At 40.2% G+C, this 14,074-nt stretch overlaps 1 protein-coding gene across 1 annotated transcript; it reads left to right on the top strand.

Moving 5' to 3' along the window:
* The first annotated feature begins 391 nt into the window (after nt 1–391).
* LOC109030837 (uncharacterized) lies at nt 392–9,848 on the top strand. Its single transcript, XM_072303981.1, has 3 exons — nt 392–628; nt 1,863–2,116; nt 3,035–9,848. Exons 1-3 carry the CDS (start codon nt 419–421, stop codon nt 5,049–5,051), a joined length of 2,481 nt encoding a protein of 826 aa, XP_072160082.1. The 5' UTR covers nt 392–418; the 3' UTR covers nt 5,052–9,848.
* Nucleotides 9,849–14,074: the final 4,226 nt, after the last annotated feature.

The raw sequence follows: 14,074 nt of genomic DNA on the forward strand, positions 1-14,074 counted from the left end.
GATTTACGTTAGATGATTCAAATTTTGTAATTTTGTCCATTTTAGTCTGATTAAGAACTGAATAGATTTTCGGTTAAATCGCATTTACCGATTACTTATACACAGTAATTAACGTAAGTGCCTTACATACGCTGTTTTCCATTAATCTGTTTTTATGAAAGTTCCATTCCTTGGTTTCCTTGGTAACCTTTGTTTGCTATCAGCTGATGTTGGATCTCAAATTCTTTATTTCATTTTTTTTTTGTTTGTTTTTTGTTTGTTTTTTTTTTTGTTTTTTTTGTTAATAAATCATTGCTAAGTTAGTTTTAATTTTTTGCCAGCATTTATTACATTTCCTTAGATAAATTCATTTTTGCATGATACGAACCGGAATAACTTAAAATTTTAATATTCTCATTTTCATTGTACAGAAAAGGGGATGGGGGATACAGACATCAGCATCAATAAACAAGAGCCGATCACCATTGGGGCCATTGTGAATCCGAGCCTTTTATGGGCCTGCTACCCACCAGGAGTAAATAAGAAATCCACTTATTTAAAACATCAAATTGATGAGGAACTTAATGAATACTTTTCTTCGCGGGTGAATCGGATACCTGTTCCTCCAGAAAATCTTGAAAAACATGCTGTAAGTATCTATGCGTAAGCGGCAGTCATTTATCACGTCACATGCCACGGGTCTACAAGTGCCTGCTGAAGAGACCTAACTAAGCTGATAATGTCAGCTGATCAGTAGCTCAAAAATTAGAGACACAATTGGACTACTTACATTTTGCAATTTGGAACTATAAATTCTAGCCCGGTTTAAAAACAACGTATGTGCCATCAGTTTCCCTATGCACATAAGTGTTTTTCTAGAGGAGCCAAAATTCATAATTCCAAATATTGTAAAGAAGTAAATCCACTGTTACTATCTACGTATATCTAGATAAATTATATCGATTAAAAATATATCAATAAAACAAATTATAAATAAGTAAATCCACCACGTTACCACGTGGCGGGATCTCGTAAGGAACGAAAGAGTGCGTGAGATCAAGAACGCCGAGCAGAACATCGTGCACGAAATTATGACCAAACAGCTTGTCTGGTATGGACATGTTCAACGAATGGCGGATGATGGGTTGCCTTAGAAGGTACTAGATTGGGTTCCTCCTGAGACAAGACGTAGGGGACATCCAGCAAAATCGTGGATAGGTGGCATTCTGGATGAAAGCACAAGATGCCATTTACTAGAATGACCTTTGGATCGATAGGCAAGGATGGCGATTTGGTGTCGCAGAGGGCCCGAGCGCGCTGTAAAGCGACTCGAATGTATGTGTCTAAAAAATCTAAACATTTTAAGGCAAAATGTGCATGCATGTTGTCAAAAATATATGTTTTATCAAGGAAGGTAACTCTGGATTGCTTATACGGTGTTCTTCCTTAGCACGACAGGGAAGTCCATCTCTGTTTCCTCGAAAACCACCCGGATCTTATATTTCATCGGCCATACTTCACACCCTTGGTACCATACTCAGTACACAAAGGTTACCTCACTTACACGAAAAAAAATAAATTGCTGAATCAGCAATTCAACTGCTAAAAGCAGTGAGTGCAATGTTTCAACGTAGATTTTACAACAAAAAAATGCTACTCTAACCACATTGTAAGCTAATATAACCACGGGGGTAGTTAAAGTAGCATTTTTTTGTTGCAAAATCTACATTAAAACATTGCACTCACTGTTTTTAGCAATTGAATTGTTGAATCAGCAATTTAATTTTTCTCCGTGTAGCGTAATGAGGGAGTATTTCTACTAATTTTGAGAGATTTTTTCTCCAATGAAAATTTTACCAATTTCTTTCATGTTTCCTTTTCAGCGCGTTTCTGTGCGATACAATAACTTGTGGTTCAGAGGAGTTGTAATGGGCAGAAAGTTAGATGGGCGGAAAGAATTATTCTCGGTACTGCTGGTTGACGTGGGTGTTGAAATCAACGACATGACCGATAACATGATTTTTGAACTTCCCAAAAAGATCCAAGAATACGAAGTTCAAGCATTCTTAATAACTTTACACGGTATTGTGCCTCTGTCAGTGGAAGTCGACATTAGCGCTGGAAAAACTGTTTTGGAGTAAGATCATTTGCATCTTTAATTTTATTATTCTCGAGTTGCTTGATAATCAAATTATTCACTCATAGCTTACTTTGTTATTTTTAAAGACTGCAATATGGATTTGTTTTGCGCAAGAAGCTCCGTACTCTTAAAGGACGCCTGCCATCTTCAATATGTTGGAGTGCCTTCAATTTTGTATGATACTGTGCAACACACCTGTGGTGAAATAGTTGCTTGAGGCGCCGTGGCACGCTGTAAGGCGACAGGCGGTCGGCCGGCTAGCGCATTGGCGCCTACAAACCTAAGGAGATACTTCAAGCATTGCGCAACGCGTGAAATATCATTGTAGGTTTGTAGGCGCCAGACGGCACAAAAACAGAGCGATAGTCCAACAACTTATTAAGTCCTAGCATCCGTATTAATTAACGTATAGCATAATTTTTGAATTTCATCTCAGAAAATAAGGACCCAACTTAGGCAGAAACATTTTTATGTATGCCGTCAAGAAGATTTTATTTTGAATCAAGAACAAATTTGCTGAATTAAAGCGGATTTCTGCTTGAATTAGGTCCTTTTGTCCTGTGATGAAATTCAAAAATCATGCTAAACGTTTTTGAATACAGATAATAAGACCAAGTAAGTTATTCGACTAACGCCCTCTTTTTGTCGTTCGTCACTTGATTTAATTTGCGAGGGAACTTCGTGCATGCTTTTGAAAGATGCAATCAATTATGAAAGGTTGGGGTGCCTTCAATCTCGTATGATACTGTCCAACACTGCTTGATGTAAGTGACTTTTCTTCTTATATAAGCATATATTCTTCTTTCAGCCATCATTAATTTATGTTTTGATTCATAAAGAAATCTTCTCGGAGGGAAAGTTTAAGCATATTCCTGCTTGAATCATTGAATTGTTGATTTATGTTCAATTTTTCAGGACATCACGGAGCTGGGGCCCGTATCAGCATAATGTGTTTCGAAATATTTTAGAAAATCACGATGCAGCTTATTTTAAAACGATAATTGTCAAAGAAAATGTGAGGCACGGTGTTCTTTACATTACCAAAGGCAAAGAAAAAATTAACTTAAACCAGATTCTGGTCAACTCAAAACTTGCTCACGACCTGAGCTGTGAAATTGATGTAACCAAGTATTTAAGCCGAAAAAGTAGCTACCATCGATTTGTACTGAGTATTCTTAAAAGTGAAAACCAGAGGAAAATACCCACATACTCTTCAAGTGGTGCAGAAAGTATAGAATCAGCGAACATCTCTAGGTCAACTTCAAGAGTGGACCAGGTTCAAACGGTTGAAAAAAGTAAAGACTTTTCCATCCCTAAAGATGATTGTAAAAGTGATCACCCCCGTTATCATGATGACTTTATAGAACGCTCGCCTGAAAGTAGAGGAAAAACTTGTATCTACCCTGCTGGTTTTCAACTTCCAAATAAGAAGAAAAGCCAGGTTCAAGCGGTTGAAACAGGTGAAGACTATGCCATCCCTAAAGATGAATGTAAAAATAATCACGCTCGTTATCGTGATGACTTTATAGAACGTTCGCCTGAGAGTAGAGGAAAAACTTGTATCTACTCTACTGGTTTTCAACTTCCAAATAAGAAGAAAAGCCAGGTTCAAGCGGTTGAAACAGGGGAAGACTATGACATCCCTGAAGATGATTATATTTATAAAAATAATCACGCTCGTTATCGTGATGACTTTATAGAACGTTCGTTTGAGAGTAGAGGAAATGATCGTATCTCCTCTCCTGGTTTTCAACTTCCGAATAAGAAGAAAAGCCAGGTTCAAACGGTTGAAAAAAGTGAAGACTTCGCCAACCCTAAAGATGATTGTAAACATAATCACGCTCGTTATCATGATGGCTTTATAGAACGTTCGCCTGAAAGTAGAGGAAAAACTTCTATCTATCCTGCTGGTTTTCAACCTCCAAATAAGAAGAAAAGCGACCATCAGTTGGTAGGTAAAGAATCAACTTCAAAAACTTCACTGTCTAAATTAACTTCAAGAGTGGGACAGGCTCAGACGGTCGATAGAAGTGAGGAAAATACCGCCTCTATAGATGATAGTAAGAACAATGATACAAATTATTTTCATAACTTCAGAGAAAATTCGCCAGAAGGTAGAGCCAGAACTTGTATCTACCCTGCCGGTTCTCAACATAAAAATAAAAAAGAAAATATCCGACAGGTTCATGGGTATGGAGCCTCGATTCAGAACACTGATAATTCAAACGTCAGAATCGAAAAAACCACCGGGCTGAAACTTGTTGTGAAATCTTCAAATAACGATTTAAAATCAGCCGACTCTATACAAATTTCTCTGGAACAGAACGACGAGAAAACCTCCCTTAAGGAAAGCATGAATTCGTCGCTATCAAGCAAGAATGAAGTTAACTTATCAGGAGATGAAACTGTGATTTCTTTATCAGAGACTGATAATAAACCAAGAGGGAGGATTTGGAATAATATCATGGCTCCTCGTAATCAATCTAACGATGATAAGGATGCGAGTAGCGGTGAAGAATGTGATATTGAGCTTCCTCCAAGGAGGTCCAAGGCCACTTTCAAGGAGCCTGAACAAAAATCAAAAATACTATTAATGTTTAACAAGAGCCTCGAGACAAGTTCATCAGTGGATTGTTCAACTGATCCTGTTGCTCGTGCGTGCTTTAAAGGTGCTGAAGATTGTGTTACGGAGAGAAATGCATCTGGACACACACATCTGTCAAAAAACACAGTACCCGACTCATCTTTCTCTGAGCGTGTGAGGTTAGCAGCTTCAACGTTGAGGACGATTACGACACCTGACAAAGTCTCAATGCTCACCTCTCTCCACAGTTTTTCAAATGCAAAAAATGTATCAAGAAACATCCATGCACCTACGCAGAATGTCTTTGATGCCTCGAACCCGTCAAATGGAGAAAAGACAAAAAAGTAAATAAGAAAACAGTAAATAGGAATAACAAATTGAATGGACCACCAGACAAGGTACGAATTTCAGCATTCTGATACATGTTTCCGAACCAAAATTTCACGTAAAACACGATACGCACAACGAAAATTACCGAAATTAACTCCTTACGAAGATATTGAATGATTCTTGATGCGTGAATTGAAACCACCCGCTCATGAAAACTCAATGCTCTACGTGATTCACATCGCGCGCTAAACGTTATCATTAATTACATAAACGTCTCAGCGATATAAAAATCTGGCAACCTCAGTCTTGACGCTTTGGCTCAGCTATGGCAAATTGCTTATACTTTGAACAACACATGGTGGGAAATGAACATTGCTCGATTGAGAAGCGTGCTGAAACCATTGTAAAGCGCGATTTGACTCACGTAGAGCTTTGAGTTTCTTGTGAGCGGGCAGTTCAAATTCCTCGTAATCAGTGTGAAATAAAAACGTTAATATCTTCGCTAAGAGTTGGTTTCAGTAATTTTTGTTGCGCGAATCGTGTTTTACGTGAAATTTTGGTTCAGAAGCATGTATTAGAATGCTAAAATTCGTACCCTGTCTAGTGGTCCATTGCTGATTTAACAATTAAATTGATACAGAATATGTCCGACATGTCTCTAATGGACGTATTTATATGCTAAAAGGAACTATATGCAAGTAGAAACATGGGGTGCGTGCTCGTGGAAGCTAGATAAGAAACAATGTAAAAGTGGATGAAGTTCGTTTTGAGAAAATGGAAAAGCGGGATTTGACATTAAATCAAAAGGAACTGAGCGCTAACTTGTGAGCCGTGGGCATGTGACAATAGCCTTGTGCATAGGGCTCATGAGTTTAAGAGTCCCGTCACCGATCTCCCCGTCGCACCCGGGCTCGATCGTTGCCGGTGACGTCACTAGCGCTTTTAAATTCCCATTCATTGTTATGGCCCGACCACTAACGAGCACACTCCATCTTTCCACTTGCACATTCCATTTAGCATAAATACGTCCAAATGTACAATTTACAATAGGACGTATTTATACGAAAGGGAACTAAGCGCCAAATTTCCAAATTTCAGTTTTTAACGGATCTGGATTCTCCATGTAATAGGCTGCTCTCACACGTAAATATGCCCCCAAAATACTAATTTCATCCCCTGGAATCAGCCCCTGAAAAATCGCAAAACAGGGAATCAGCGATTACGAATAAAATCAAAAGGAACTATATGTAATTCCCTTTGATTTAATGCGCTAACCCGGATTCCGAATTAAATCAAAAGGCGCTATCTCCACTTGATTGACGCGCGCGCGGCGAAGCTTGGTGGAAACTTGGTGAAATACAGTACCGGGGGGTATTTTTGGACGGGAAACTCGAGTTTCGGGTCAAATTTTGAAAATTCAGAAATCCAAGATGGCGGACATGGCCTAAAATGCTATCTCGGCCCCTATCCAGCCGATCTAGGTGAAACTTGGTATCAGGGGGTATTTTCGCATGGGAAACTCGAATTTCGGGTCAAATTTTGAAAATTCAGAAATCCAAGATGGCGGACATGGCCTAAAATGCTATCTCGGCTCCTGTCCAGCCGATCTTGGTGAAACTTGGCATCGGGGAGTATTTTCGGACGGGAAACTCGAATTTCGGGTCAAATTTTGAAAATTCAGAAATCCAAGATGGCGGACATGGCCTAAAATGCTATCTCGGCCCCTGTCCAGCCGATCTTGGTGAAACTTGGTAGCAGGGGGTATTTTCGGACGGGAAACTTGAATTTCGGGTCAAATTTTAAAATTTCACAAAATTCAAGATGGCGGATGTGGCCTAAAATGTTATCTCCTATTTAAACGCGCATCGCCAAAAAATCCCAGATGTCGTCCCCTGAGTGACGGTCACATATCGACCGTGCGTTCCCTCTGGCTCGATCGATGTCAGTGTGCACTGACATGGACAAGGGGCTTTTAACGAGCGAACAAATTAACGAACCCATCGGAATCACTTAATTTTCATTAAAATCACTGTTAGGTACTTTATTGGAATCGGAACAGTATTTAGAAATTCATGAGTATTAAGAGCGCGCTGGAAGGATTACGTGGTCAAAAGCGTGACCGTCACCTAGGGGTTCGTCAGGCCCCATCTTGACTTCCTCGGAGACGCGAGTTTAAATGGGAGCTCAGAATACGCAACTTCGAACTTGTTTTCCGTGGGTTAATAATGTTTCAAAAAATCGGAGAAAATTCCAGCGAACTGTGCGTACTCAATCCTCCAAAAAAATGCAAAAATTAAAAATTACTGAATAACCTCATCGTTAAAATTTTAAACTCCGATATGGCGGATGTGGCCTTCAACAATAGCTCAATGCCTGAATCGTTTGTGTGAAGTTCGGTATTAGGGGCTCAAAATGACAACAGAAACTGTTTTATTTAGATACGAAAATTTTAACATAGGTAATCAGCACATGAAGGGAATTCACGATCCGACGCTGCTAGGTAAACCACGCACCTCGACGAGGCGGTGTATTGTGAACGTACACGGAGAAAAAAACTTCGTGCGTGGGACCCGAAGTTTAGGTCATATGGATCTGTGAAGTTTTCGGATTGAGCATCTGAACACTTTCGGTCCAGCTGCTGAGGTTTTGATCACACATCTGAAACTTCAGTTCTTACATCTAAAGTACTTCGGTTTTCACATCCGAAAATTTCGGTTCTCACATCCGAAAAACTTCGGTTCTCACACCTGAAGACTTCAGACGTAAGAACTGAAGTTTCAGATGTGTGATCCGAACCTCGACAGCTAGACCTAAAGTGTTCAGATGCTCAATCCGAAAACTTCAGAGATCCATATGACCCAAACTTCGGGTCCCACGCACGAGTTTTTTTCTCCGTGTAGAGTGCCATATATTTAAAGTTTACAAACGTGGAAATTTCCACATCTCATCCACATTGGCAAGATGCAGCGGGAAAGCAGATTGAGGTTAGGTAGGTATATTTGGGCTCCCACCACCTCCGGCCTTCACAACCCGGCCCGTGCGCTTTACGCAGGTTCATTGGCGGCCATTCTAGACGTGTAGTGCGTTTGTTTAAGAAATAGATATCATTTTAAGCCACATCCGCCATCTTGGATTTCTGAATTTTCAAAATTTGACCCGAAATTCGAGTTTCCCGTCCGAAAATACCCCCTGATACCAAGTTTCACCAAGATCGGCTGGATAGGGGCCGAGATAGCATTTTAGGCCATGTCCGCCATCTTGGATTTCTGAATTTTCAAAATTTGACCCGAAATTCGAGTTTCCCATGCGAAAATACCCCCTGATACCAAGTTTCACCAAGATCGGCTGGACAGGGGCCGAGATAGCATTTTAGGCCATGTCCGCCATCTTGGATTTCTGAATTTTCAAAATTTGACCCGAAATTCGAGTTTCCCATGCGAAAATACCCCCCGATACCAAGTTTCACCAAGATCGGCTGGATAGGGGCCGAGATAGCATTTTAGGCCATGTCCGCCATCTTGGATTTCTGAATTTTCAAAATTTGACCCGAAATTCGAGTTTCCCGTCCAAAAATACCCCCCGATACTAAATTTCACCAAGTTTCCATCAAGCTTCGCCGCGCGCGCGTCAATCAAGTGATTCAAGTGGAGATAGCGCCTTTTGATTTAATTCGGAATCCGGGTTAGCGCATTAAATCAAATGGACCTACGTGCAAAAATCCCCTATATCTCGCTTAATATGCATTTTTTCCTAATTTTGGCAACGTTCGTAATTAGAGGAACTCTTCAGCTTTCAAACAAGCTAAAGTAAACCAAAATCGGTCCATTAGTACGGAAACGCCAATTGTTTTAGTCAAACTTGCTTTACTGAGAAGTTTGGAAATGGCGTTTAGCGCCTTTTCGCATAAATACGTCCAATAGTGGAAAGCTACTTTGAAAACTCGAATTAAATGGAGATGTTGCATGTGTGAGGAATTTGCGATTTGACTGTTGATTCTTATGTAAAAGTTCGCGAGAAACACGATGGTGCCGCTGGTTTTCTCTGAAATCATCTCCCAAGCTCAAAAAAGCTCTTAAAGTGAGGCCAAAATGGAGGGGATATCCCACCCTACCCTGAGAGTCCACCTCTACATCAAGACAAACTCTCCATGCAAAGATAGGGAGCAAGTACATTGACTAGGCTGCCACCTTATTAGGGGACTCTAAAACTGAAAACACGGCAACCCTGCTAATGTATTTGCTCCCTATCTTTGTGTCACGTCGAAGGGTTTTTTTGGGTATTAGACGGACTGAAAACATCTAATAAATCCTTGACGCGGCGGAGGTTGTGGGAGAGCTGAGTAAAAAGATTTGTGTTGTTTGGGTGACGTGGACTCGCGTATATTATAGATTGAAGGAATCGTTACAAAGATGGTGATGGATACATGACAGACATTCGGAGCACTAAACGGAAGGCTGTGCTTGGTGGTGAAAACCGAAGTGCCGAGACTCCTCTTTTCAAAAGTGGAGCTCAGTCCTGAGAGAGCCTTATCTTTCAATCCATCTCGTGACGCTGGTAATAAAAAATATAATAAAGATAGATGCGTACGACTTGATCACAGCAACGAGTAAGTGAAGCTTGCTCGATGCTAGGTTTTGAATTCATAGAGAAATACCGATGGGAGAAAGGGAGATAGAGAACCTCTATGAATAAACGCGTTGCAGTATACGCGACATCCCCCTCGCCGATGAGAAATCGCTTCTGCGATTTCAACATGGAAGGTGAATGCAAGAAAAAAAAAAATTACAAAAAAATAAATTAAAGAAAGGTAAGAAAGGTGGGCTCGGTCTTCCCACAGGTTATCAGGGAGTTGACACTCCCTCATCTCACTTAACACCCCCTGTCGCCAACCTCTCACTGGGCGTCCCCTACGCCTCCTCCCAGGAGGAACCCAATCAAGCATCTTTTTTGGCAGCCTCTCTTCCGTCATAGAGCTTTGTGGCGATTAGGTGTCGCAAAGCGCCAAAGAGCGCTATAACAGCGACTCGTATGTATGTAAGAAAGGTGGGGAAATTAAAAGAAAATGGGGCCTAGTGATCAGTCAGGTAGGATTGAAAGATTCAACTTTACAGAAAATGATGGAAAATCGTATGAGAGAAGTCCGTAGATGTATCCAGGAGTATGTATGTCGATTCCATTTTAAAGGGTGCGTGAGTATGCAGATTACAATAGGAGGAGTATGAATATAGTACATCTGTCTGAAACACACACTATGGGTAGGATCGAGTCTTGAAAAGTTACATACGTCATATCAAAAGGTGAATAAATATAATAAAAAAATAAAGAAAATATATAAAATGTCGTCAGAGCCTTCCCGGGGTCTCAACACCACAGAAACAGAAAGTACGTAAAAATGCCAGAAAGTATCAGAAAAAGGAGAATGTTCTGAACCAAATCTTGTGAAAAGGAAAATACTGTTATAGTATTATTAGAATCGTGAAGTGTAGTGGAGATATCATTGCTTGCAATGCCCATGTTTGCTATGATTTAAATTTAAAATAACCACACAACTGAATAAATGAAAGAAAGAGAGAGAACAACTTGACCTGTTACGAGTTTAAAGAACACTAAGTTTGTGAATTGAAAATTGACACACTATCAACCAGAATGAAAGGCAGGAAGTGCCAGTTTCTCCGAAGTCTGTGTTCATTTTCGAAAGCATGCCGCGTGGCAGGAAGTGAATGAATTGTGGGGAATACAAAAAATCTGTGAGGAACAGATGAGACATATGACAGGACAAGAAAGATTAAACAGAAGTCTCTTTCGCGAAGGCGCGAGTTATTGGCATGTTAATGACGGTTTTATCGTTGATTTGGATAGGTATCACTATTTTGCGGAGCGGAAGCAACGATGGGAGAATGACTATTGTAAGGTTTTAAACGGGAAACATGAATTAATTCATTAGATAAAGTACCTCGTATTGGAAGTTCTACAATGTGATTATCTAACTGTTCTCTAGATATGATTTTGAAAGGTCCTTTAAATAATGGATCTAATTTTGAATTTCTTCTCGTTAAGCCGACCATTACCAAATCTCCAGGTTTGAAGAAAATTTCGCGTCTATCAGAATCGTAACGCTGTTTATCCCTTGCTTGAGCTTTTGCAATTAAAGGACCCTACAACAAAACGGCCAAATCGGCCTAAACACGGAATCGTACGATTTTCTCAGGGATGATAGAGGGTCTTCCCAGACACTCAAAACTGGTCATATTTTTTGCCTAACCCCCAGGGAAAAGGGGGGAGAGGGGGTCAAAGTCAAAACCTTTAAATTAGCATAACTTCTCAACGGTTTGTCGTAGGAAGATGATCTTGGTGTCAAAATTTCCAGAAAAATGAGAGCTTTCAGAATGTATGTATGAAATTAATAAAATTTTAAAATTTGACCCACTTTTGGGGCATTTTACAAGGTCCCCCTTTCGTAAATTTTCGTTTTTTGAGATTTTCGGTTGTTCGGTTCGCACGGATTAAAACAAAAACAATTTCAAATGAAAGTAGAGCGTTTAAGCTTTAAAACAAGCCCAAGATGATCTTGGGGAAACGATTAGAAGCGGAGTTATGAGTCTTCAAAGTTGACGCGGCGCGCGGGAACCTTGTATGTTCCGAGTCTCAAGGTCACCTGCGCGCCCCGGATTGCCTGCAGGTTGCAAGTTTTTGTGTTTTTATGCTTCTGTAGGTCATTTTTAATGTAAATCTTCAATGAAGATAGTTTAATCAGAATTTTTTAATTTTACACAATGGGCCTTCGGCGAGGTACACCACATTAACGTCAAAAAATTTTAACTGCGTTTCAAATAGCCCCCTCAAGAATAACTGAGACTTGTTTTGAAGCTCAAAGCTCGTCTGCTTCTACCAGAAACTATTTGGCTTTACCAAGTGAGTTCCGTCAAGCGCTGTAGCTTATAGCTCAATTTATAAAAAATTTTAAAATTAGGGGTACCCCAAAATTTGGCATCAATGGGTTATAATTTCTAAATGGTTCAGTTCTGTATGGAGCATATGTATATTTGAACTGAGGGTCCATGGTTTCTTCTAAATTATAAGAGCAGAATCGTCATCGTCAGCAAATGTTTAATGAGGTATGATGGACATAATGGTTCATACTCTAAGCCCCCTCTCGCTCCTCCCGTAAAATTAAAAAATTTCGATTATTCTATCTTCATTGAATGATTTACATTAAAAATGACCTACAGAAGCATAAAAACACAAAAACTTGCAACCTGCAGGCAATCCGGGGCGCGCAGGTGACCTTGAGACTCGGAACATACAAGGTTCCCGCGCGCCGCGTCAACTTTGAAGACTCATAACTCCGCTTCTAATCGTTTCCCCAAGATCATCTTGGGCTTGTTTTAAAGCTTAAACGCTCTACTTTCATTTGAAATTGTTTTTGTTTTAATCCGTGCGAACCGAACAACCGAAAATCTCAAAAAACGAAAATTTACGAAAGGGGGACCTTGTAAAATGCCCCAAAAGTGGGTCAAATTTAAAATTTTATTAATTTCATACATACATTCTGAAAGCTCTCATTTTTCTGGAAATTTTGACACCAAGATCATCTTTCTACGACAAACCGTTGAGAAGTTATGCTAATTTAAAGGTTTTGACTTTGACCCCCTCTCCCCCCTTTTCCCTGGGGGTTAGGCAAAAAATATGACCAGTTTTGAGTGTCTGGGAAGACCCTCTATCATCCCTGAGAAAATCGTACGATTCCGTGTTTAGGCCGATTTGGCCGTTTTGTTGTAGGGTCCTTTGATACGTTCTTCCGGATATCTGTTAAAATTTCAATGTTTTCTAAAAGATTGGAATCCATACTACTCGAGGGAAGTATTGCAGAGAGAGAGGTGTCAGGGGTGAATCCATACAACAAGAAAAAGGGTGAGTATCCGGTTGATTCTTGAGTTTCCGTATTATAAGCGAACGTTATCCTCGGGAGCAAGGTCGGCCAATTCTTTCTAGTATCGTTGATGTAATGACGCAGAATTGTAAGAAAAGTTTGGTTAAAACGTTCTACTAAACCCTGCGACTGGCTATGGTAAGCTGTACTTGTTTGCTGTTGAATGTTAAAGGAGTTGCATAAAGAAGTTAATAACTGATTTTCAAAGTGCGTGCCACGATCTGAACTGATTTTTTTTATGAAACCGTACTGTGGAATGAGTTTTTGCATAAGAAATGTTGCAACGGTGGAGGAATCAGCATTTCGTGCAGCGCACGTTACAGCGAACCTGGTCAAGGTGGACATGGCTACCAAGACATAAGAATACCCATTTGAAGACGGTAATGGTCCTTTGAAATCTAGAATTACATGTAAAAACGGTTTACCAGATAGGGGAGGTGAAATTGGGTGTAATTCTCCATATTTTGAATGACATGTAGAGGTGGACTCTCAGGGTAGGATGGGATATCCCCTCCATTTTGGCCTCAACTTGAGAGCTTTTTTTGAGCTTTGGAGATGATTTCAGAGAAAACCAGTGGCACCATCGTGTTTCTCGCGAACTTCTACATAAGAATCAATGGTCAAGTCGCAAATCCCTCACACATGCAGCATCTCCATTAGCATTTTTGATTGTATAATCTACATTAAAACACACCCGACACTTTTTTTAAACACAAATTTGTTAAAGTAGCAATATCATTTTTTTTCGATGTAATTCAATGCTGCAACCTCGGGCTGGAGGTGCGTTCCCTCGTCAAAGGAACGACGGGTTACGCATGGGGCAGTGGCGTGGCGTGCTTTGCGATATATCGATTGATACGCCACTCAAACCTATGAAAAATGATCGATTATCTGGGTGTTCGCAGCGAACCATAGCTTCAAAAGGCGAGATATCCATAATCGATTATCCACGCCACGCCACTGGCACGGGGTAAACGCTGTCAAAGAGCGAGCTATCCTGACGTCTCTTCCAAGCTATCAAGCTTCGAAAATTACGAGCTTTGATCGGCATCGGGCAGCTCTGTAAAATTAATTTCTCCCCTAATTTATTTCCAATTAAAAAGAGCGTCAA

The sequence above is a fragment of the Bemisia tabaci genome, chromosome 9 (genome assembly GCF_918797505.1).
Source record: "Bemisia tabaci chromosome 9, PGI_BMITA_v3".
In the NCBI taxonomy this organism is placed as follows: domain Eukaryota; kingdom Metazoa; phylum Arthropoda; class Insecta; order Hemiptera; family Aleyrodidae; genus Bemisia; species Bemisia tabaci.

Bases quoted from the DNA above. Each gene is read 5' to 3' on its own strand.
- LOC109030837 (XM_072303981.1), top strand. From the start codon at position 419: ATGGGGGATACAGACATCAGCATCAATAAACAAGAGCCGATCACCATT. The intron at 629-1,862 runs GTAAGTATCTAT...TTTCCTTTTCAG, and splicing joins AAAATCTTGAAAAACATGCT to CGCGTTTCTGTGCGATACAA. The intron at 2,117-3,034 runs GTAAGATCATTT...TCAATTTTTCAG, and splicing joins GCTGGAAAAACTGTTTTGGA to GACATCACGGAGCTGGGGCC.